This window comes from Tachysurus fulvidraco, chromosome 24, assembly GCF_022655615.1.
Source record: "Tachysurus fulvidraco isolate hzauxx_2018 chromosome 24, HZAU_PFXX_2.0, whole genome shotgun sequence".
NCBI lineage: Eukaryota > Metazoa > Chordata > Actinopteri > Siluriformes > Bagridae > Tachysurus > Tachysurus fulvidraco.
This window is the reverse complement of record NC_062541.1, coordinates 15126058-15150660: the sequence shown is the minus strand read 5'-3', so window position 1 is coordinate 15150660 and position 24603 is coordinate 15126058. Positions and strand designations below refer to the sequence as shown.

The 24603-nt window shown below is 38.2% G+C and overlaps 2 protein-coding genes across 4 annotated transcripts; one reads left to right on the top strand and one right to left on the bottom strand.

Moving 5' to 3' along the window:
• Positions 1-95: 95 nt before the first annotated feature.
• Positions 96-4214, top strand: nudt1 (nudix (nucleoside diphosphate linked moiety X)-type motif 1). 2 transcript variants are annotated; one of them, XM_027173859.2, is made up of 5 exons: positions 102-250; positions 661-743; positions 897-1048; positions 1497-1642; positions 1717-4214. In XM_027173859.2, the coding sequence occupies exons 3-5, from the start codon at positions 897-899 to the stop codon at positions 1887-1889; spliced, it is 471 nt and encodes a 156-aa protein (XP_027029660.1). In that variant the 5' UTR covers positions 102-250; positions 661-743; the 3' UTR covers positions 1890-4214. The 2 variants fall into 2 exon arrangements, with proteins under 2 accessions (XP_027029661.1, XP_027029660.1); XM_027173860.2 differs by lacking the exon at positions 661-743 and having other exon boundaries at positions 96-250.
• Positions 2645-23941, bottom strand: snx8a (sorting nexin 8a). 2 transcript variants are annotated; one of them, XM_027173856.2, is made up of 13 exons: positions 23798-23941; positions 21386-21513; positions 21146-21275; positions 17385-17575; positions 14194-14314; positions 13952-14088; positions 12364-12444; positions 12097-12257; positions 10502-10631; positions 10346-10414; positions 9802-9951; positions 7132-7278; positions 2645-4399 (listed from the first exon to the last, which is right to left on the bottom strand). In XM_027173856.2, the coding sequence occupies exons 1-13, from the start codon at positions 23817-23819 to the stop codon at positions 4307-4309; spliced, it is 1560 nt and encodes a 519-aa protein (XP_027029657.1). In that variant the 5' UTR covers positions 23820-23941; the 3' UTR covers positions 2645-4306. The 2 variants fall into 2 exon arrangements, with proteins under 2 accessions (XP_027029657.1, XP_027029656.1); XM_027173855.2 differs by having other exon boundaries at positions 7132-7281; positions 23798-23934.
• Between the last annotated feature and the right edge of the window lie 662 nt (positions 23942-24603).

Genomic DNA, 24603 nt, shown 5'->3' with positions numbered 1-24603 from the left:
TTAACATAACGAAGTTTACACGAGACAATGTGTTCTATTAACCTTTCTGTCAGTTAATAATAATGTTTTCTCTAAATTTTTAAATAGAGTTAAAGGTCGATGATTCTGGTCGGGATTATTTCAGTGTAACACACCGGAATGCGGGTGGGGTGTAAACATACGCACGTGGGAAGGAACATATAGTCTGGTTTTGCTGGTTTTATTCAATATTTTGAATAAAACAATAAGCCTTTAATACGTCCTTGAAAAAGTAAGATATTATATTAATAGTATTTAATCTATTTGTTTTGTTTATTGTCTAAAACATCCATGAATTGTTGTATAATGTTTAACTACCTGCGTGTGTCCTTATGCAGAGTATTTATTAATGTTGATGTACAATAAAGATGTTATAATGCACGTGTGATGCGTTATAACTCTGATATTAAGTAATGACACCTTTGCACATCTTAAGGTTTTATAGTTATAGTAGGATTAGCACCTGAGAGACAAGTTAGTTCCTGTTCTCCCAAAGCTAAAAAAGGTCTCTCTCTCTCTGCCCAATAACTACTACATAATTTACTTTATTAAAACATCACGTTTTTTAAAGTCAGATTATTATTAAACTTAGATTAGAAGTGGCGTAAGGAGCGGATTAATAATAACTACTTTTCCCTTTAGAGCCGGGACTCCTTTCTGAGCTGTAACACAAAAACTGTTCACAACTTCTGACCAATCAGATTTCAGCGTTTATCCTGGCTGTGGTATAAACATTTTAATGACTACAACACTGAAAAACAACAACACACAAACAATGTACTAGACTATGTGTGGTGTAATAAGATGATACTGCATACTAAGGTGCCATGTGGGATTGAGCCTAAGCATATAATAAATAGATCAACATGTTTTATTAGATGTTTACAAGGAAGCTGCTGACGCTGGTGCTGGTGGTGCAACCTGGCCGTGTGCTGCTTGGCATGAAGAAGCGTGGCTTCGGAGCGGGGAAATGGAACGGCTTTGGGGGTAAAGTGCATCCTGGGGAGAGCATCGAACAAGCGGCGAGACGGTGAGGAGGTGCATAAACTTATGCACTGCAATGAAAAACAAAGTACAGGCGTAAAAATGTATTTTTGTCAGATTTGTTTATTCACAGGTGTAATCACAGATTTATTTATTTTTTTCTTACTTCTTTAGGTCAGGTCTTCAGGTTACTTATAGAAGTAAAGAAAAAAATCCAAAGATTGTACCATTAATATGATAAAAAACTGTTTGTGGCCTACTTAAAAAAGTCTGATTCTGTGTGTCATATTGATGTGTTTGTTCATTTTATCCTGAACAAAGTAAATCTATCAGCATCATATTGATGTACTTTAATAAATGACTATACAGGGAAAATTGTACATTTTTATTTAATTTATTTAAATGACACTATACCCAGATTCTGAGTATTTGAACATGCAAAGTTCCCTGCGTTTTATTTCCTGACCGAAAATATCCTGGTGTTTAAATTACAGAGAGCTGCTGGAGGAAAGCGGCCTCACTGTGAACACGCTGCACAAGATCGGAAACATCACGTTCGAATTCGTCGGAGAAACAGAGCTGATGGAGGTGCACGTGTTCCGGGCAGACGATTACAACGGCGAGCCGACCGAATCGGAAGGTAATATCAGTCCGATGTCAGTGGAGTTTATATACTAAATGTTTATATCCTAAATGTAAACGTTTCCCTTTTAGAAATGAGGCCTCGGTGGTTCGATCTGGACAAGATCCCCTATAGTGAAATGTGGGCAGACGACGTGTTCTGGTTCCCACTGATGCTGCAGAAGAAAAAGTTCTTGGGCTACTTCAAGTTCCAGGGTCATGATGTGATATTGGAGCAAAAGCTGAATGAGGTGCAGGAGTTTTGATCTGTTATCTAATACGTGAGCAGAGGTACAAGGAGACGAACCTCTGTTGACGCTCGCCTGTAGGGACAAAACCATCAGCTTGTCCCGGTGACACACGGGGACTGTTTAGACAGGATTATAACACACGTCCAGGAGGATGCGAGTCCTCAGATGACTAATTGTACATTAGTTAGTGTATTTTTTTATTCATTAAAAACTTCTAGGTCGTTCAGCTCAAAAACCGAATATAGAAGCTGTAACTAACACCGTTACACTGGAATACTGTAGAACTTAAGATGTTCTTCCAAAATATTAAGTCTTGAATAGCTTTTATTTCCAGTATGCACTAATCTGAGCACTAAATTAGGTGTACAGTAGTGATGTTATCAGCCCTGTGAGGTGCACTTTATACTCTGTACCGTTTATACTCCATACTGCCCTCTGCTGGAGGAAGAAAGTAGTACTCTTTTTAGGTTTTATTGGGGTTTATTTGTGAAGCACAGCACTGAAGGACCACATACACGTTATACTGTTTCTAATAAAATTCAGGTTTGTTTTGAAGCCAGTACTTTTTTTTTTTTTTTTTTGTAGAAATGTGAAACAATATTATTATTATCATTACTGTTATCATTACTGTTATTATTATTATTATTATTATTATTATTATTACTGTGTTTCTTTAGAAATGCTGAAATTCTGCCACAGAATTTTGTTTATCTTTAGTTATACCTTATGGTTTTGTATAATATGACCACATCGAATACAAAAAACCCAGATCATTTAAATCTCCTGCTTTATTACTGATAAGCATAAATGTACATATGTTAATAACAACACAGAGGCAGCTGAATAAATGTGCACGCACGTGCCCAGCATATTGTTCAATAAGAAATAAGATGTAATTTGCCCATAATACCAGCAGAGGGGAATCTAGAGCACGTGATAAATGTAAAATCCGTATAAATCATGGCTTCTATGAACGAATCAGGATACTGCAAGATAAAAGGCCACACTAGTATATAACACATACACGGTCTGTTAGATAACATACAAGTAAAAACTACTGGTATAGAATATCTATATTTCTCTTTAAGTTAATAAACATTTGATAGCGATTTGTTTCTTTTAGTTTGCTTCACATGTTCACCTGAGACATACTATGCTAAGCATTTCTTTATGCTATAAGAAAACAATCAAACAATCTTTGGTGTATTCTTCAGACGTCGGTTTCTTCTGAGCAGATCCTTAATGTTGACTGTAGGGTTTTTCACACAGGTGATTGTAAACTGTGGATGAACAGAATCCTGGCTTATGTTTGAGTTTTCGCACAGCATATACTTTAACCGGGATTAACAATGAATCCTGGCTCTTTATAATCTGACGTTTTACACTGTACTCTGTACATAAACCCTCCTGCAACCTTCTTCTTATTTGCCACATCAACAACCCTGACTGTATAAACATAGCGCGTGACCGCAGGACTGCCGTTCTGCCCCTGAGCAGGTATCGTTATCGTTCACATCTTTCTAATGTATTTAGCTCGTTTAAATTTTCTTGTGTAATTAACCAGACACGTTCTCGGCCTACTTCCTAATCGCTACGGTGTGCACTTCTGTAATTTTCAGTCTTTTCCTGCCTGATGCTATTTACAGAGCAGTTTTTGTTAATTGGTGTTACATGTTAGTTTCCGTGTGATATGAGGCAGGTTCTGTTCAGTTGCCTGTTGCTCAGGATCTAAAAAGTAAGATTTTATCACCTCATCATTTCACACCACAACGTGTGGTGAAATCTTCAGTTCGGTGTTTCATAACCCCGGGTAAAAATCCATACTAACCCTGATTCTAAAATATACGTGTGAAACTTTCCTCCACCTGGGGTTAAAAGTGGGGATTAGAGGGACAATAACTCAGGGTTAACCACAATGTGAAAGGCCCTTTTAAGTATTCTAGATTTTGGGCTCAGTCTTTGCAACTATGAAATAAAATAGAGTTAGTTGTGCCTCTGGTTTGTTTATCATCTCTCGCAACAATACTGCCATCTTCTGGCTGTAAACGTATTATACAGAGTATGATTATGTACAAAGGTTTACTTAAAATTAGCTTATGATGACCTATATGGCAAGCATCCAACAACTATGTTTTAAAAAAATCCTTTTCGTTTATGTTACCTTACAAAGTTATTAATTTTATTAAAAATATGATGGTGTTATTTTGTCGTCAAGATCAGCATGAAGCACTAGCGATAAAAGAAAAAGACACGGAACTGAGAAGCACAGAAAGTAACAGAGAGTTGAAGAGAGAGAGAGAGAGAGAGAGAGAGAGAGAGAGAGAGAGAGAGAGAGAGAGAGAGAGAGAAACCCAAAGAAAAGAACAGTGTCTTGAAGCATATTTGGCAGCCCAACGTTTCCATTTCCTTTTTTTCTAAGCACAACATTTAGGCTATTTTGGCGTGAGAGGAGGAGACTGGCATCCGTTTCTGTCTGCAAAAAGTCCACCCAGCTTAGATTGAAGATTGTTCCAAACCTGGCCCATCTACATGGAGATAAAAGACAAGGTCATGAGACGAGCGCCATACGAGAGCTGGACTGGGATTCTGTAAAAGCCTTAACGAAAGATAAAACATTCAAATTTCCTGCACAACTCGTAATGTTTTGTTCAATGTTTTGGAAATATATAACTATGAATTGAAAACCACATTAATTCCACAGTGAGCTTTCTGTCAAATTCATTCACTGTTAAGATTTAGATTGACATTCCCATTAAAAAAAACACAATTGTTAATAGATCTCAGAGTTACAAAATGTCTGCACCATTTACTTCATGGAGATCGGCATTGCAAGTTAAAACGTCCAAACTTAACACATCCATCCTCAAGTTACCTAAAGAAGTGCTTTCATTTTAAAGAAAACATGCCCCGTAAATAAAAGCAGCTTAAAGCTTTATTCTAAGTAGATGGATCTCATATATAAGTCTCCTTAATGGAAGAAAAACACACTATTTGGGCAGAAGTACAGTATATAGATACCTGTGCTTGTGTTTGTTCCACAAAACCATTCAAGATTTATTCCCCTTTGCTGTTAATAATAAGCTTCACTGTTCTCTTCTGAAAAGACTTTATTCTAGATGTTTGTCTTGAGAAGTATGAGCAAACGAGGCTTAAAAACGGGTTCAGTTTTGTTTAAGCTCGTCATTAATGCAGAACAAACTTCTCCTCCAAATTATTCCTGTTTGGTTAGCTTAATTTCTTCATTGTCCTCACTGAAACTTCCCCTTATCTTATTAACATACAAACAGTTCACATGATGATCTGAGCTCACACCTACAAAAATGTAGTCTATTGCGCTCATAACCTGTTCTTTTTAAACATACGCTCTGTTGAACTAATTTAGTACTAATGCAGACAGTCCAAATGTTTTTCCAATCCAAATTCCACTATCTCCTTCCAGATAGGAGTAAAGTATGGGCCTTAGGATGTTTTATTTATTGCCGGAATATTTGTGAGATCTGAAGGTTGTGGTATTAAAGTCCACATGGGAAATGAAAGGACTACAATCCTTAAGGAAGTGGATGTAACCTTGAGTTTGGCTTTTGGTGGCTGGAACCGTGTTCAAGACTCAGGTTGAACAGGACATTAGAATGGGCTACATTTAGCTTTTGTGTAATGGTGTAGAGAATCTGAAGTTGTCTATGGTTACAGATTAGTGACAGACTGATTTTCTGTCAAGAAAAGAACGAGTCTTGGATACATGTAACTTTCAAGCAGATGCTCCTGCATGATATTGTTGTCAATGGCAAGTCCTTTTGTCTGTAACCTGAGAAAATTAATTAATAACAGTCCAGAAAAGTTGAATTATCCTTAAAGGGGACAGTGATGGTGGCTCAAGCGGTTAAGGCTCTGGGTTGAGGAGCCCCAGCACTGCCAAGCTGCCACTGCTGGGCCCTTGAGCAAGGCCCTCTAACCCTCTATGCTCCAGAGGTGCTGTGTCATGTCTCACCCTGTGCTCTGAACACAACCTCCAAAGTTGGGATATGTGAAGAAAGAATTGTGAACTGTTCTGTAATGTATATATATGAAAAAATAAAGGCTTCTTCTTCTTAAATAACTTAAGAACTTATTTCAGGTGCTTGGAGAAAGCAGAGGGCCTGGTCCAGTCAGAACCAATGGTACAGTGTATGGCCAGAAGTTTGTGGACACCTGACCATGACACCCATATGTGCTGGTTGAACATCCTAGTCCAAAGGCATGCCATTAATATGGAGTTGGTCCACTCTTGTCTTCTATGAAGTCTTTCCACTAGATGTTGGAGCGAGTCTGTGTGGATTTGTGTTCATTCAGCTACAAGAGCATTAGTGAGATGAGACACTGATGGTGTAAGAGTGAGGTGAATGTAGAACTTTGGGCTTGTTTTACTGTTTTTAATGTGTCATTCCTGCTACTATATGATTGCGTAAGTAAGAGTGCAACCAGCCAACTGTGGTTTAGTTCAGAACGGTGTGGATTACCAAACACTGGAATGGCAACATGGCAATATGGACCCTGGATGCCCTCTAAGCCTAGGGTCTTGTCAAACTTCCTGGTTGTGAATGAAGTAGAGACCACTAGCGCTGAGATGATGACTGAAGGCTTGCAGCAGTACATTTCATTCATCTTAGCTATGAACGGTGGCAAATCCTACATTAAATATTTAGTACTTCTAGAAAGGAGGAAGCGTCCTTTATTACTGCAACACTGTACTGTATGCCTTCATGGCCTTAGGATGCTCTTATCTTTTGAAATGCTTATTTTGCTTTTTCAGAATCCCTGTTGAAGTATCTCTATGTTTTTAGTTTAACTTAGTTCTTAAATAATGACTCTAACAGATATATTAATCGTTCTGATTTCATGAAAAGGAGATTCACGGTCAGATTTAAGTCTAAACACATCGGGGTGATTATAATGAAAAACGTTCACTACAGACTGTAATTAGCACCTTCATCTACGGCGCATATGGTATATGTGACACAATAACGTAAGGAGAAATTAAAAAAAAAAATAATGTAATCCCCAGACAGCTGGAGTAACTTGTCATGTGAATTTTGGACTGGGAAGTGAATGCCTTTCATACTTGGGATAAGTTTATTCCAAAGAGTTTAAACACTATCTTTTATCATTGCTAGCATTTACTTGTTTTTTTCAGAAAGAAACCACTAAAGTGACCACAATTTTTCACAGTTCCCTCATTTTCCCACTGTCTGATCGTATGGTGTAATCAGGAGTTTCTCACCTCTCTGTGACTCTGCACTTGTGAACTGACGAAGGCCCCGAGGATGTGTGAGGTGATGGGAAGGTAGGCAAAGATCAGCTGGCTTTCCTGATGCACACAGAACAGCGAGAAGTAGTTTCGCAGCTCCATCGTTTGAATCGCGTTCTCCTGCTGCAGCAAGAAAGACAGAGAGATATCGTGTGCTGAGTGATGATAAGGTATTGCGGGCTCGCAAACAGTGTTTACAGCGTTATAGAGCCTCTCGGTCACAGCAATCACTTCACAGGGCAGTGGGTAGTTCTTAACATGTGCCAGAAAGATTTGGCCTGATGATCAAGCCAGCATCTGGAGATGAGGAACATTCGGTTCTTTTTACTTCCTCTCGTTCAGTTTCTTCTTATTTTCTACTTGATACCAAAATTCCCCGAGCATTCTAGAGAGGAAATTACTTTCCATTTAAATAAATTTACTCTGAAAACCATTTGAACGGACGGCCCAAACGAACCATAAAACCTGTGTCTTAGTAACCCCATTCCTTATTACATAAAGGTTTTAAGAAATATACATTCTGACATTAAATTATAATGTACACTGACATACACCTTCTATATTACAAACACTTTTTACAAATGCTTTTACCTGCAGTCGGGTATTTCCTAAACGTTTCATGGTGATTTCCTGCCTGAGCTGCAAAACTTAGTAAATGAGTCACAGGGAAATGAAAGCGAGAGCTGAATGAAGAAAATGATTAAGTGAGTTAAATAAAGAAATTGCTGATAGAATAAATCTATTTAACCTTAATCTTCAGAGATTTTAATATAATATATTTCCTTTGTCGCATTCAGTTGAACACATCTGCATTTTAATTTGCGAGTCATACATTTCTGCCACTCATCCATTTATTTATTTATTTTGTTATATTTACATATTTATATTTTCTATATTTTTTTCTCCCTTTACAGTTAATTCTATTTTTTTTATTTTATCTTACTTTTTATGATAGATGGTCAGAAAGCATCTCGTTCTGTGTACGGTTGTGTATATGACAAATAAAATTTGAGCGACTACCAATTTAAATTGAAATCTAAATGTTGCTATTTGACAAACCGAAGCCAAATTCCACTAATTTGCTCACCGTACGTAATGACAAGTAATCATAAAGCATATGACATACAGCTCCGTTTCAGTTCTAAGGTATATTGGCAAGATTTGTAGAGGAAAAAGGGTAAATATGGAGTTGATACCTCTTAATCACTGATGTGTGAAATATTTTTTAAGTTTATTTTTATTTTTTCCCAGGAGATTTTTTTTTTGTATTTTTTTTGCTAGTCAGATATTTTGTTTGACGTTGTATTTCTGATGTCCCTCAAAACGAGCTGCTATTCTAACTGTATGCTGCTGCTGACAAATTAAATTAGTTTGAGATGAGGTCATTATTAATGTAATTGCCCCCCAAGGCACTGCTGAAAAATGCTCGATTTATTTGCAATGGCATTTTTCTGTAAAATTGCTTCATAATCAGCATCTTGGCATTGTTAAGTATGAAGAATGGCACAGGAACTTCTCCTATTTCTCCACTGCTGAACCTTTCATGTGTTGTCAGGTTGAACAGGAGCATCATCGTTTTATTTCCTCTCCAAATGATGCTGTGTTTCAGCTGTGACTGGGTCGCTTCAGGACGCTTTCAGAAACCATCTGGGTGTCATTTTGGCATTGTTTTGATTCACAGTGGTGCTGGAAGGCTATCCGTTGCACCAAACTGAGGTCATGCCTGTCCTTGAACAGATTTTCCTCAGGGATATGTTTGTACTGTGATCCATTCATATGTTCCTACAACCTCACAGGCCTCTGAGCTCCAGCTGCTAAAAAACATCTTCACAACACGATGCTTCCACTACAGGGCTTCAGTGTGAGATGGATTGATTTGGCAGGTAATGACTGCTGTATGGTTTCCTTTAGAGACATTGCTTCACATTCAGGACAAAGAGTTTATTCCTGAGTTTAGCAGGCCACAGTGTCTTTTTCTCATGGCCTGGGAGTCCTTTCGTTGCCTTTTGGCAGACTTGAAGCAACTCTGGCCAATCTACAATAAAGGCCTGATTGATGGAGTGCTGCAGAGATGGCTGTCAATCTGGCAGGTTTTCCATGCAGGACATCTGGACTTCCATCAGAGGGAGCTTTGGGTGCTTTGTTAGGTTCCTGAAGTTGATCAGTTTGACTGAGTGGCCTGATTCTTGTTAGTTCCAAAGCTATTACAGAGGACTATAGAAGTCAGTGTATCCTAAGAGACCTTCAAAGTTTCTGAACGTTGGTGTGTTGCCTTCAGCAAGTTTGAGTATTGACACAATTCTTTTTCCAGAAAAGCTGAGAATTTTGCTTCCAGATATTGACCAATATAATTTCCAATTGTTGACAGATCACAAGGATGATCCTGATCATCTTCAAGTGACAGAGCAAAGGTCTGAATATTTGTGTAAATGTAAGGTTCTTTTTTTACTAATATTTTGACAAATTTACAAAAAACAAAAATGAAATTCTGCTTATTCTTTTTCATTGAGTAATTTTTTCGCAGAAACAATGAGTGCAAACCGAGGGTCTGAACTGAACACAACTTACCTTCATTCATTGTTTTTTCCTTAATATGATAAAATATATTCACATGTATAAGTGTGTGTCTATAAGAAGTCTGACCTGGATGATGCGGGACTCCAGCTGCTCCACAGACACCTGTTCTTTTGGCTGCACAGTTGCACTCATCATCTGTCTCTTCATCACGCTGTACTTCTGTAGAGCCTTCTGGTGCTCATGCAGAACACCCTTCTCATGACGCTCACACAAATCCTGTGGAATATGCTCAGTAAGTGACATTTAACGTATTTTGATGCAGTAATTATTTATTTCCTCAGTAATCTTTAATAACATACAGCATATAGTCTTAAATAAAATATTTTGATATAGAACCTAAAATGGTTCTATTGCTTGAAACCTAAAAACACTTAAGAATAAAGAACCTTTAACACCCATGGTAAATAGATAAAGCCACAATTTTGAGATATTAATTCAGAATTCTGAGATATAAAGTTATAATTTCTGAGATATAAAGTTACAATTCTGAGATATAAAGTCGCAATTATGCTTTTATGATAAAACAAGGCGAAAACAAGCTAATACTGTAATCTACAAAGTTATACTATGAAACCAGAACAGGTCTCGCTAGCACGTCATCCACACTCACCCTGTACGACTGCAGCAAATCCAGGAAGAAGTTCATTTTCTCTACCACATCATCCTCTTCTCTTCTTCCCTGTAAAAAAAACAAAAACAAAAAACTAAGTGCCTGAATGATCTCTTCTGTGTCCTACATGAACACTTTCATTAAAAGACCCAGTACCTGTTGGGCAGCTTTGTCTGATAACATCGAGAATTCAGAGGAAATCCCACGGAGAGAGAGTCTCAAGTCAGCCCACATGCTCTTAGAGGAGTCCAGCGCAGGCACGGGTGAGGGATCACAACCCAGTGTACTGGAGAAAGGAGTTCAGAGAAAATAAAATGGTATGTTCATGGGATAATGCAAATGCAAACAATACACAGCTATAATGTATTATTTAATGAGCTTCAATTAAAAAAGAAAGGTTATACAGGTAGTCTGAAATGTGCAAACCAGTGCTGCATGTTTAATGTTACCTAATAATGCAATTTAGAATTAAAAGTGAAATGTTTCAAAGAAGCAGCTCAAAATAATCCATGACTTCACCCTGGCACAAAAGCAACATTTCCCTTTAAACATGTCTGCTTTCTGAACAAGTACAATCTGCTTTATACTCTACTGCAATAGGCCACAAAAGGGAAGTATCCAAAACAAATAAGGTCATACATGCAGCACTTCTACCTCATTGTGAGTAATAAATAGAAGTAAAAAACTCCAGAATAATTGTCACCCTTCAAGAAAATTGGAGAAAATGGTTGTGTAATAGAAACATTACAGACTTTTATAATAAACCATTTAAGGAACTAGTTTTGTTCTAATGGAAATTAAAGGTAGGGTATCTGTTGTTTGAGAAATGCTTCAGAAAACTGCGTTGGGCCACCAAACAAAACAAAAACAAAAACGTGTAGCCAATGAGCAGAAAGAGGCGTGTCTTGTCAATATGGGCGGAGAGAGTGTTCAGTGCGCATGTGTGACATTAGCAGAAAGCGGTTTTAACATTGACATGGAGGATAAAAACAAAGAAAGAAAGCGAAGAAAGGTTTACGATAAGGCAAGAAGTAGGACGTGTTAATATAGGATCAGCTTTCCAGTCCTGGAGAGAACTGAAGGTCTTCCGTGTTAGAGTTAAACCTTTCACGGTACTACAACACACAGTACTATAAAAACACATTTGTATTACCACAGTATTACTCATTGAGTTCATTTATTGATAAAAAAAATATACCCTTGGTCAGCTGCCCCAACAGGTTATGCCATAATACTTGTCTGGGTTATACTTGGGTTATACTTGTCTGAGGTACGTGTGGGGCGGAGCTATCAAAACAGGAGTGGGACTAAATTGGGTTAGGGGTGTGTTTGTTTTGGTGATTTCAAATGTCAACACTGGCTTTCAAACAAAGGAGACCCCACCTTTAATTCTTGTTAAATCTTTTTTAAAAGAGACAAATTTCCTTTTCTCTCAAAAACATGTGGCGAGATTACTGATATATTTGTTTCTAAATGATTTTCCAGAAAATAATTTGATTAAATAGGATGTGGCTAAATCTCTTTTAATTCAGCATTGAGAGGAACTCGTCATTGTGTGGAACGTTGCTGACTTGCACGAGTCTATAAAATATATAACCATTAAACATATTCGCAACTATAAAAATATGCCGTTAAAAAATTTAAGTAATTAAATAAGTATGATATTATAATTCAGAATCGAATAATTCCTTTCATTACAGCATATAACTTTAATCAGGTAATGATAGCTGGCATGCAGGTGTTTTTGTAACCTTAGCTCCGTCCCGAACATGAGCAGATCTGTGGCGTTCTCCTTTGAACGCTCTGCCATTCTCTCTGCTCGGTCCCTCAGCCTCAGAAAGCTGTTGTGGATATTTCTGATCAGCTCCCGGCACAAAGTGAACAGGGCCTGGAAATCGGAAGGGAGGTATTCCTACAGAAAAGATATACACTAGCAATGTTAGGGCATGAGGATTACTGGTGTAGTACAAAATCACATATAGTAGAAAAAGTGATGAAGAAGAAGTAGTAAACATAACCTTGGCTTGTGTAGCGTATTTGTATGTCATAAACTCGTCTCCCATTTTCTTAAAAGCATCCCGCAGCTTTATTTGGATATCCTGAAATATTAAAAATAAACAAACAAAAAAACAAACAAATAAATCAGAAAGCTCATTTAAATATCATTATGATGTGTATAGTGGTCAAATTTTGTAAATGTTTGTACACACATGTATTCTGCTGATGTGTTTTACTGACAATTATGAATGAGTGAATAAACAATCAGAGCAGACTAAAGACTTACAAATACTTAAAAATCAAACAGAAAGTATCAAGTCATTTGGACTAATGAACAGCTGATTTTGAGTTCAAATCCCAGGACCACCAAGCTGACACAAAAACTATTCCTCAATTGATTCGTTCTCTATTTGTGTGTCTCACCATGTATACATGCTCAAAATAGAGTCGTAGAATGTATTTATAGCACACATCTCTTTCTGTAAGGACAAAAAAGTGTTAGCAGGCTCTGATAAAGCTGAACAATCACAGCTATAAGCCGTGTCTGGACAGGATAAGTCTGGACAGATGGATACCACAAGACTGCTTCCAGTCACATACTTTATTTCGCATAGCATGTGTACCAAAAATACACACTTCCAGAATCACAAGTATAGAGGACTGCAATCCTACGGTGGTAATATTATAAGTATTATAAGTAATATTATAAGTATATGAGTCTAGTAGTAAACCGTATGAACAGTATCACTCTTCCTTCTTCAGCTAATATTAGATGCCACCAAATCAATCAATAAATACAACATTGGATATTAATGCCAATTATATCTACTGTATTTAAACCTGCTGGTTGAGAGATCTATCATAGAGGAGATAAAAACAAGACACTAATCCCATCTGGAAAAAGTGACAAACCAAAGAAACTCAACAATAATTAGTTCTTTGATGATGCAATACCAAACATGCTGGAAGATGATGAAAAACTATCATAGCATATATATCATATGTATCATAGCACTATTATCAAATGAAGTCATGATGGGGAAGTCGTGGCCTAATGGTTAGAGAGTTTGACTCCTAACCCTAAGGTGAGGTGCCCTTGAGCAAGGCATCGACAAAAAACTGCTCCCCGGGCACTGCAGCATAAATGCTGCCCACTGCTCCGGGTGTGTGTTCACGGTGTGTGTGTGTTCACTGCTGTGTGTGTGTGCACTCTGGATGGGTTAAATGCAGAGAACGAACTCTGAGTATGGGTCACCATACTTAGCCATATGTCACGTCACTTCACTTCATATAAACAACTGGTGAACCCCAGGAAAAGAAAATGTCAAAAAAAAACAACAACATCATAACAGATCTGTAAAGGTCTTGAACATCTCTCTAGTTTTTTCGATTTCTTTACTGTTCTTACTAGTCGACTAAACAGATTTGATATTTAGACAGAAGCTGGGAGATTGTTTTAATTCAACTCCAATGTATTAGAACACCAAAACAATACAAGTTTAATTGTTCTACACATATATACTGTAGATACATTAACAAACAACAATAGTGTAGTAACACTATGTTTAGTATTGCTTGAAAGAAAGAAAAGTGAGAAAAGATTCCTACCGAGCCATTAAACGTGAGAAATACTTTAACAAGCTCGTCCTCGGAGATAAAGGGATGTCTGGCAACAAGGTTCAAAAATCTAGCCAAACCACGCCGCCGTCCTTCGATGAAATCTTTCTCTGACATTGACTTCAATACTGTGGTGAACAGAGCAGAATGTTAATTGTGATCAATTTGTAAAATGTCCCCAAAATATTACCAAAAACACAAAGAAGCATATAATACACAGCATAAAACCATACCTCCTTTAAGCACTCTTTTGGGTGGTAGGGCAGGCACCATTCTGTAGGCATACCTCTGTAGCAAAAGCTCATGGAAGACATCAAAGTCGCTGTAACGCCGATAGACGGAAATTTTGAAGCGCTAAAAAACAGTAGATCGTGGTAAGATTTTGCATGCAGAGAATGTTAAATCTAAGGTCGGCGCATTTAGTCATCGAGGAGGGTAAAATGATAAACTGGTGTTGTCATGAGTGGTGAAGATAAAAACGCAGAGAAATACCCAAATGCAGGGATAACAGACACGATTTATTCATACAGGTGTGCATGCGATCAATAGAGATGCCCTACACTTATGGAAGCTCCCCAGAGAGCACCTTACAGTATCTCATTTCTTCATTGCTTACAGAAACACAAGTGTTGGACACATGCCTTTAAGAATCTACTATTCATGATTGCTTCACCTGAATCAGTCTGGACCTTCATGCTGTGAATCTTCCGTTCTACCACATCCAAAAGGTGACCTACTGGATTCAGAGCCGGTTACTGTGAAGGCCACTGGAGATCACTGATCTCATCGTCTTGTTCCTTAAACCAGTTTAGTATGACTTTTACCCTGTGGCGTGGTGCATTATTTATCACACTGGAAGATGGTAAATTGTGGCCATGAAGATGATCCACATGGATCAGTAACAATACTCATATACTGTAGGCTGCATTCTTGCTTGGTACAAAGTGTGTCATAAAAAAACCTTCCCCGCACCATTACACCACCTCCACCAGTCTGAAGCTCTTAAACAAGGCAGGATGGTCCAAGTTCTAACCCTAACATCTGTGAGCCATCAGAAGAAAAACAGAATTATCAGACCATTGTTTCTCCAGTCTTCACCTGTCCAGTTTGGGTGAGTCTGTGGACACGAAAGTCTCAGATTCTTGTTCTTGGCTGACAGGAGTAGATCCCAGCATGGTCATCTTCTTTTGTAGCCCATTCGCCTCAAGGTTTGAGTTGTTAGGCAGGTTGTTCGAGCTCAGGCTTTTCTAGCTTTAAATGACATTATTATTTTAAGAAGCATTTGAGATCTGTTTTGTTTAGTGTTTAGTCTGAGAATTTCTGTTACCTCTGGGTGGTTCATCACTGGAGATGGGTAATTTCTGGGGATGTACTGGGATGTCAATTGAACAGTGCCATAATGAGAAAAATGACCTACTTTAAATGGTTATAAAGTATGTGTGTGTGTGTGTGTGTGTGTGTGTGTGTGTGTGTGTGTGTGTGTGTGTGTGTGTGTGTCTGTGTGTGTGTACAGGGAATGAGTGAGAAAGTGAGGAAGTGTCAGGAGTCACACATGTGAGTGAGAGGAAAGTGTGATTAGAGTGTGTAAAGGTAGCGAGGGGGTGTGTAAGCAGCATATGTGAGTGAAAGAGGGTGTGAGTTTGAGTGTGAGCAAAGTGAACACAGACAGATAGAGAAACTACATTTACAAATATAATTACTGTAATCACTGTGCCCACAAATTACATGCCAAAAAGAACGGTGTTGTTTTGCTCTTTAGTCTATAATAAAAGCTGATGAACTCCAGAGACAGGGCGAGTGGATGCAACGACCGATTATAATCTGATCAACACTGGGTGAAGAGCTCGCTCTAGAGAGCTATTGTAAAATGTCTGTGTCTACTGTACATGCTGTTTTTTGATCTATTGGCTTTAACTAACAGACTGCTCAATTATATGCTTGTTTGTTCAGGTCTAATTATTTTTCCAGGATTAGATTTTATCAGGAAAGTATTTAATCTATTAAATAAAAAGAATAAGCACTGGATATGCTTGAGTACACAGTACACTATATCTTTATATATTCTATGCTTTATTTAATAGCTGTTATTGCAGTTTTTATATGATCCTGGCATGGTTGCCGGTGCCAGACAGGCTTGTGTCAGTATTTCTGTAACTGCTGACCTCCTGGGATTTTCACCCACAACAGTTTTTGGAGTTTACACAAAACGGTGAGGAAAAACAAGAAGAAATCCATTGAGCGGCTGCTCTTTGGGCTACGGTACAATTCCAAAAACCACTTTTTACAACGGTGGTGAGCAGAAAAGTATCTTAGAATGCACAACATGTTAAACCTTGAGGTAAATAATTTCTACAACATCAGAGCACCACACTGGTTTCCAGATTTTTAAGGTTCTTTGGGTCAAATGCATGAATCTATAGATTCAACCTGGCTTGTGTCAATCGAATCATTACACAATATATTTTAAACTCAAATTCAAACTAGACACTTCTGAGTAAGCCTAGTACTTTAGTATGCACAGTGGCTTGTATATTGGTTGTATACTGGATTTTATGTTGCAATAGGAATAATTAATGTAGTGACTATCCTCTCTCCGGCTAATTTGACCATCTACTCTGAATCTGGACAACATTCCAAAATGGCTGACTCTCAAACAATACAGTGTATGAGGAGGGAATAAATTCAAACCCAGCTGTAAAAACGAGTCCTTTGTCATATTTGTTCTCTTGATGTTCTGCACACATGACAATCACTGACTCCTGCACACCTCACACTCATTAGCAAAGTATCCAAATGATGACATCATCGGAAAAAGTCTGTACGCTCAAGATCGCTTTCTATTAAAACGTCTAAATGTTAAAATCTGAGGTAGCTGGCAAGTGCTGAATGGATTTTTCATGACGTTTCTAGCTCTGCAAAATAAATAAATAAATACATACATACATACATAAACTGTTACTAAAGGTCATCGCTTTATACAGTAACTCTGAGGAATCTAGCAAACATTTCCTAGGCAAAGAAGAGCTCGTACTTTATTAATAGTTATACTTTAACTTGTGTTTTTGCAACTGGATTTTTTTTTAAATAAAGAATTCTTTTTTTCATTCACTTGTGTTAAGTCACCTTGGCCAGTCATCTATGTTCAGTAACATGCTCTGCTTTCGTTTGTCTATCAAAGTTGTCTATCAAAGCACCATTTCAAGTCAAGGCAGGTCAAGAAACTTTTATTGTCATTTCAACCATATATGCAGTAGCTGACGCAGGTCATAGTGAAAAGAGACAACGTTCCTCCAGGACCATGGTGATACACAGAACAACACAGAGCTAAGGACTTAACGTAAGTTAGTCCTAGCCACATACAGTAAAGTGCATCTGTGCAACCTGGTGCAGACACTACAAGACAATACACAAAAGCTCCTCTTACCTCACTGGTGATCTGATACTCCACATGTTTGAGGAACAGGCCTTTCTTCTCAGGGATGAGCTCCACCTTGATGGTGTCTTTGCTCAGCAGGTTGGTCAGTGACAGAGACATGAGAAGAGGGTTCTCCTGAGCTGGAGATGATCTCAGGGTATGCAAATCCTTTGGGTCTCCCAGCTGGGGTTTAGGAAACTCTGTTTAAAAAAAATAAAAATAAGCGTTTAATTTTTTTGTCCCTGAACCTTCTTTATGTATCCGGACAAGAGGGGCTCAAAGTGTGAGTGTCAGGAATAAGCAGGTGCTCTAGCAACTAACGAGTAGTGATAAAGGACACATTCGGATATCAGAGCCCGTCGGAAAGACACAGACTTTGAAAATGTCACAAAAAAGGAAAAACATGATAATAAAAGTACCGTCGGTCATTGATAAGCATCATGTGTCTACAAAAAGACTCGTTTATTCAGTCTCTTGAAGATAGTACGATAAAACCAACACAGTTTTTTATAGCCAAAGGGCTGACATATGAGCCACCTTTTATAAACGTGAAATAAAGGTCTGAAATAGAACTGAGTATGTGCTAGATTACCACTGACCCTCATTTAATCCCGCAATTTATCCCAGACGGTGCAAACAGTCATGCTCCCACTACATAAATCTTTTTTTTTATGTTCAATACAATGCAAGCAATTCACATCTTCTTAAATGAATTTAACAAATAAATAACATAGAAAGCGAATAACATGATGCTATAACTATCCATAATGCAACCAGAAAATAATGAAAACTCCCATTTCAATTCATATACATAGAAAAGAGAGAAAATGACAAAGAAATAAATGTATTTAAACCCACAAAAAGGAGTCAGGGGTTCAATCAATGGGTTTGACATAAAGTCGTTTGTGTAGGCCATTGAGATACAATTGGTGCTCTGGAAGCAACAACCGGCATCTGGAAATTAACGATGACTATTAAAGATGTAAAGACCCGAGTATCTAAATGTTCAGTGCCACCCCAAACATTGCTCTCTTTTAAACAATAAGATCTGTACAATACTTTTAATTGTATAAAACAGAGCCTTTTGTTATACGTATTGAGCTCGTATACAAACACAATTTCCAATGGAGTGTTTTAACTCTTATAACCCGACACCAAAAAATGTAATTTGTGCCTGTTTTGTTATGTCCATTTTCAGCACTGAATGTTTTTGCATGTCAGATGGCACAGCGGGGATTAACGGCTCTTATGAAAGTAGACACTCGAGGCTCATGGTTTGTTATTTCTGTTTTCACATGACCTATTAGTGGCATCAATTATATGGTTATCTTCCATCACCAAGTTGTGTGTACGTTTATCTAAACCGAGATAAAAACGTCTCACACTGAAAGCCAACTATGTTCTGACTCAATGTAAATCAGATCTGTGGAGATAAAATAATGTGTTTATTTATATTGATTGAAAATGTCCCATAAGTCGATTTTCATTCCTCTGGCAGAACAGAAGAATAGTGTCCTGGTAAAAAAAAGGAGTTAAATGTAACACATCGTCCCTAGGTTTCTGAAAACAGAGGGAAGGTAAAATATCTTACCTGAAAATGTTTAAATATATGAGAAGATGTCAGGCAGAAGAACGTGCCGGAAACCGAAGTGCAATTCACGATGTTTAATGAAGAAACAAAGGGCAAATGCAGAAAACGGCAAACCAGAGCTAAGCTCCAGGTTTAGCAAACCCTGGTGAATGCTATGACCAGAGAAAGTTCCAAGAACTAAACAGAGTCCCATAAACTATGAAAACCAAACTAAACACGTAGCGTACGTAGCTTGGGTAGTCCAGCAATGTTCATCAGCCTAAACTGTAGAACGGACAATGAGCTTGGTGGGAAACTGAGGTTATATAGCCTGGAGGCTGATGAGTGCCAGGTATAGAACATTAGTAGGTAGGAGAGCTGCTTGGAGTTATAGGTGGGTTAGGTGAAGGTGTGGCTGGTGGATCCCTGACAGAAGATAACTAAGGGCCTTTTTACACCTGGTCACTTCATGTGTTTTCTCTGATACGATAGCTATCTGATTTGTTAAAACTGTTATTTTTACTATATATATTATATATTATATATAATATATTATACTATTATATTTTTGTTATTTTTACTGTGATTTTGTTAAATTTACATTAGGCTACATAAATGCGTCTTGTCCGAATCGGATATCGATCCGATCTTTCTACTCCCGCCCAAAATGCAAATATATTTTACCTCATTTCTGGGGTAATTGAAATGGAACACGCTGGTGTATGCGGTTGCTACAAAAAACAGCATTTACTGTTTGCTGCATTTTCGCTGGCAAAAGCAGTGCATTTTAAGACCCAACGAGACACCTGGGTGAAAACATATTTGTTTCTGGCATGATGCACGATTCGCGAGTCACGAGTGACGTAATTCCGTTTGGGAGGAGTATATCTCTAATATATCTGGCTTGAACAACCACATGCATTTACATCTATCCAGTTTCATCTGAAACGCGTCCCAGACCACCTCCTGAAGTGGTTTGAGCGATCGGATTTATATCCGACTCGAAACCGATCCGGAGGGCATTTAGACCTGGTCTTTTTACAATCCGATAGCTATCTGATCACAGAAAACGCATGAAGTGACCAGGTGTAAATAGCCCCTTATGAGTGAAAAGTGGGATCTTCTTTGAGATTAACACTTTTATCCTGCCATCAGATCTATGTAAGGTTGGGCAAAGAAATGGTTCTTAATTAACTGTGTTAAATTAGAAGCTGTTTCTTCAAATATGTTTACATTTACGGCATTTGACATTATTTTTTGATTCAACTGAGCAGATGAGGGATCATTTTTTACACCTGAGCAATTGAGAGTTAAGGGCCTTGCTCAGGGGCGCATTAGTGGTAGCTTGGTGTATAACGTAATGCATCACAACTCAATAACATCACAATAACTAGCCAGTAACTTGTAGCACAAACTTAGCTTTTGCCCTTTCACCTCTGTGCAGCCATACCCATGATTTACACCCTTCACATGTTACAATAATATGTGTCGTAATTATGTGTTTCAGCAGCGTCAGCAGCGATTCCTGAATGTACCACGATGACAAGACATGAGTGGTGATAAACCTTTGGCATGTGAGAGATGGAAAGAAACATGAGACATTGGCTTCGCTTCATGCAGCAGAACAACCACTGGGCAGCACCTGAAATAACACCAACACGCCACGATATTTAGAAAAAATATTCTCGAGGTTGCTGCAAAGAAAAATACCCACAGCATTCAAAAAAAAAAAAACTACTCCAGGAGGAAGTCAGCGTTTCTGACAATGATCACAGGAAAAAAGCATTAAACTATAAATAGCATTCAGTAGGGGATCATCCAAGTGTTAAATTCACACTGAATAACAAAGTTACACAGAATTCAACAGGAAGGAATGAGAACACACAGGGAAGCAAAGAAAGCACAGAAAGTGCTGATATGCTTCTTTTTTAGGGTAGGAATGGAGGGAGTATACAGATACAAGTGCAGATACAATCATTTATACTGTATGACTTTAGGGAAATTAGTTAGAAATACAAAACTGTAGTTTCATCACAGATTCTCAAATTTTATTACTAGCAGAAACTCATGTTGTTTAAAGGTTAATAAGAAGCTAGTGAGCCACATGACATGTCATATAGTGTGCTCTGGGAGGTGACTGGGACTGTTTTCCTTTTAATGGCATTCGGATTGCTGTTCTGCTGAGATAAAATGTGCTTACCTTGTATGCAGTTCTCCAAGAGTTTGGGGCTCGGCTGCTTGCCTTGTTGAGCAAGCGCTATCAGAGCCAGGGCTTTATAGAGAGACACCTTACTTAGAAAACCATCTCTTTTATCTACATGCTCTGTTATCTGGAATGAAAACAAAAAAGTGCACATGTAACGTTTATGGCTCTCGGTTGAAGCAGAACCCACAACGTAGACCCTTTATAAATCCAGAAGCGGGCAGTTGTATAGCAAACCTGGCTGTGTACGGAGACTGAGAGATCAGTCCTGTTGAGGAGTCTTTGGAAGACATCGATCGATACCCGTTCGTCCGTCCTACTACAGAGAGCTTGGTGGACTTCCCTATAATAAGGAGGGACAGATCCTGTAAATGACAAGAAAATAAAGATTGAAAGGTGTTAGTGTGTAAATATATGTAAATAGATATTATATCGTATCTATATCCAAGACATTTTACATCCAAGTATTTTACATTTATTACTGCAGTTTTTAATTTGGACATAGAGCAAGGTTGTGAAATTGAAGACATTCACACATACAACGACCCAAGCCATCTGAGATTGTTGATCCATGGAGACTTCCACTGACATGAGTGACAAACTTCATGCAAATATTGATCGCCTTGGTGCCAGTGGAACCAATAGGTGAAGACAGTAAAGCACACGCGATCCGAGGCAAAAAGCAAACATCGCCTATCCTTTATGTTGTGTGATGCGATTTAAGATTTAACACACAGCCAAAAATGCACCAGCTCCCTGTTACCTCAAAGTACTTATCACTCCTCACACTGAACCTCGGTCCCTCAGATCTACCAGCACTGCTCGAATGGTTCCATCATCTGTCAGGGTAAGAAGGAGGTATACATCATGACTATTTTCTCATCTGTCTCCTGAGGTGGTGGAACAAACTTCCACTAGATGTCCAAACAGCTGAGTCAAAATTAGTACTTATTTTCCCTCCTTGTTTTATGAGTATATTAAAAAAAAAAACCCTGAACAGAGTTTTAGGTTGATGGTGTTCTATGTCTGTAACCTGGTGAACCAGTATTAATGTCTTTTGCAAATAACCATACTGTGACTTTCCACAAATGTCTCACTTCATTTATAGTGGTAAAAAAACATCCAGGTTCATCTGACCAATCAGTAGCTGCCAAAGATTATAGGTTTTAACTGGTCAAGATGGAAGGCCACCTTTATGCCAGCTCATGAGTTGTAGTTGAAAGCAAACTGTTTCTGAAATATGCTACTAATACAACACTACAGAAAAGTCATTGTTTTGATAATAACATAGCAGTAAGGCTCCACCTGTGCTCTGGGAGCTGGCCAGAACTAGCTGGATAGCTCCGTTGGTCTAATTTTCTTTCTGTATATATGAAGAATGTATGAACATATTAAAGAAACGTTGTGAACTTCTAGCACATATTAGGTATGGATGCTTCTCATGACCTTTTACATTTACAGCATTTGACAGACGCCCTTATCCAGAGTGATTTACATTATCTCATTTTTTGTACAACTGAGCAATTGAGGGTTAAGGGCCTTGCTCAGAGGCACAACAATGGCAGCTTGGTGGACCTGGGACAAAACTCACAACCTGCTGATTGGTAGCCAAACACCTTAACCACTAGGCTACCACATGCCTTTTGCATATGATGTTCAACTTTAAGCCACTTACAGAAGTATAAACAGAGTCTGGCACTAAATCGTAACAAAGTACCCGGTCATGTACACCATATCATGTGATATATCTGATCATCACATATGGTTCTTTCCCAAACTGTAGCCTAAAGTAGAAGCGTGCAATTGTATTGAACATCTTTGTATGATGTAACATTAAAGTTTCCCTTCACTGGAACTAAGGGGACTATCCCAAACACTTCTTCAGCACGACAATGAACCTGGATACAAATCACAGAGCTCCATGAAGACATGGTGTGTGAAGGTTGGAGTAGAAGATCTCGAGTGTCTTGCACTGAGCCCTGACTCTGACTCAACCCCACTGAACACCGACTGAACCCCAGACCTCCTCACTCTTACAACATCAGTGCCTGATCTCATCGATGCTCTTAAAGAATGCAAAATATCCTAAACAAGTTATTTTTTTTGTTTAAATATCTCATAACACAATAAAACTGTTGTTACTACACGCACAGACGCCTCTTCAACGTCTGCTACGAACGAGTTTCCTACAAATATCAACAATCAGTAATGATATCTGCTTTTTATTTACTGCTTTTTATGCACGAGCGCAATATAAAGAAAAACATAAAAGTTGTTCTACTGGGGTTACACAACAGGCGCCTGCGCGTGCGCGTTGTCCACAAAGTGCCACGGTTCGTCTCGCGATCGCCGCGTGCACTGTTTATGGTCATCAATCAGTACGCAACACGTGGGCAATGCATAAAAGCCAATAGGAACAATCACGGGCAAACAGAACCTAGTCGTGTTTGCATACAAATATAAATCCGTTATAAACAATAATACATAAACAATCGAATTTTGATAATCGAAAGTGTTTGAGAAACAGACACAAGTCATTTCTAACAATGTAACGATGCATATTATCAGACAAAAATGAGGTTGAACCAAAAACACAATCCGAATGGACTAAATCTCTAACCAAAAGATACTCAAGTGACACGAATTTACCTTCATTGAGCTCCCCTTCCATCCTCACACTGTCATGTGAGTACTCTGCACCTCCATGTGATTTCCTACTGCAGGACTGTGTGTAGGAGGAGTCTGACTTCTAGATGAAAACAGAGCTCATTTCATCATGGGTTGTTCTCAAATCTGGTGATCTAGCATTAAAGTGGCACTAAACAACCTCTACAGCAATACAAATCTGCCTCCTGGAGGTCAGCCTGCACTTTATGACCCAAAGTTTATTACACTTTATGACCTACCATATGTAGTCTTTCCTCAAACTGGTGAATACGTGTAATTACAGCTCATTTGATCACTTGTAATTAACATTTTCCTGAATACATTCTCTCATTTGTGCTGCTAGATGCTTCTTCCCTGTGACTCAAAGGTTTTGATTCAACTTCCTTAAGTAAATCTTGTTGGAAAAAAATGGTGTTTAATATCTATTCAAATGACCACCGCAGATCTGTTATATTTTGCATACTGAGGTATTAAAAAAAAAGGCCATGCATTTGCAGTAATCAACATTCATCCGTCGTAGTTTATATCGCGTTATGTCATCATCAATCATTACATATTCATTAATGGGATTAAACAGATATGAGACCTCTCCAGTGCTCATGTATACATTCTCTTTACATTCTCTTTGCTCCGCCTCCTTTACCTCTCGTTGAACCGGTAAGACTCAATGTGAACTAAATGAATTGCAGGTCTCGTTTTTCATGCTGTCCACGATGGACAAGTCCCAGTTCAAAATATTTCCTATAGTTCAAACTGAAACACGTCTCACTTCATACTGAATCGGTTTC

Coding starts and splice junctions, on each gene's coding strand:
- nudt1 (XM_027173860.2), top strand. CDS start 897: ATGTTTACAAGGAAGCTGCTGACGCTGGTGCTGGTGGTGCAACCTGGC. Junction 1,049..1,496: donor ATCGAACAAGCGGCGAGACG/GTGAGGAGGTGC, acceptor TTTAAATTACAG/AGAGCTGCTGGAGGAAAGCG. Junction 1,643..1,716: donor CGAGCCGACCGAATCGGAAG/GTAATATCAGTC, acceptor TTTCCCTTTTAG/AAATGAGGCCTCGGTGGTTC.
- snx8a (XM_027173855.2), bottom strand. CDS start 23,819: ATGGAAGGGGAGCTCAATGAAG. Junction 14,089..14,193: donor CAAAAGAGTGCTTAAAGGAG/GTATGGTTTTAT, acceptor TGTTCACCACAG/TATTGAAGTCAATGTCAGAG. Junction 7,282..9,801: donor TGGAGTCCCGCATCATCCAG/GTCAGACTTCTT, acceptor TTCTTGCTGCAG/CAGGAGAACGCGATTCAAAC.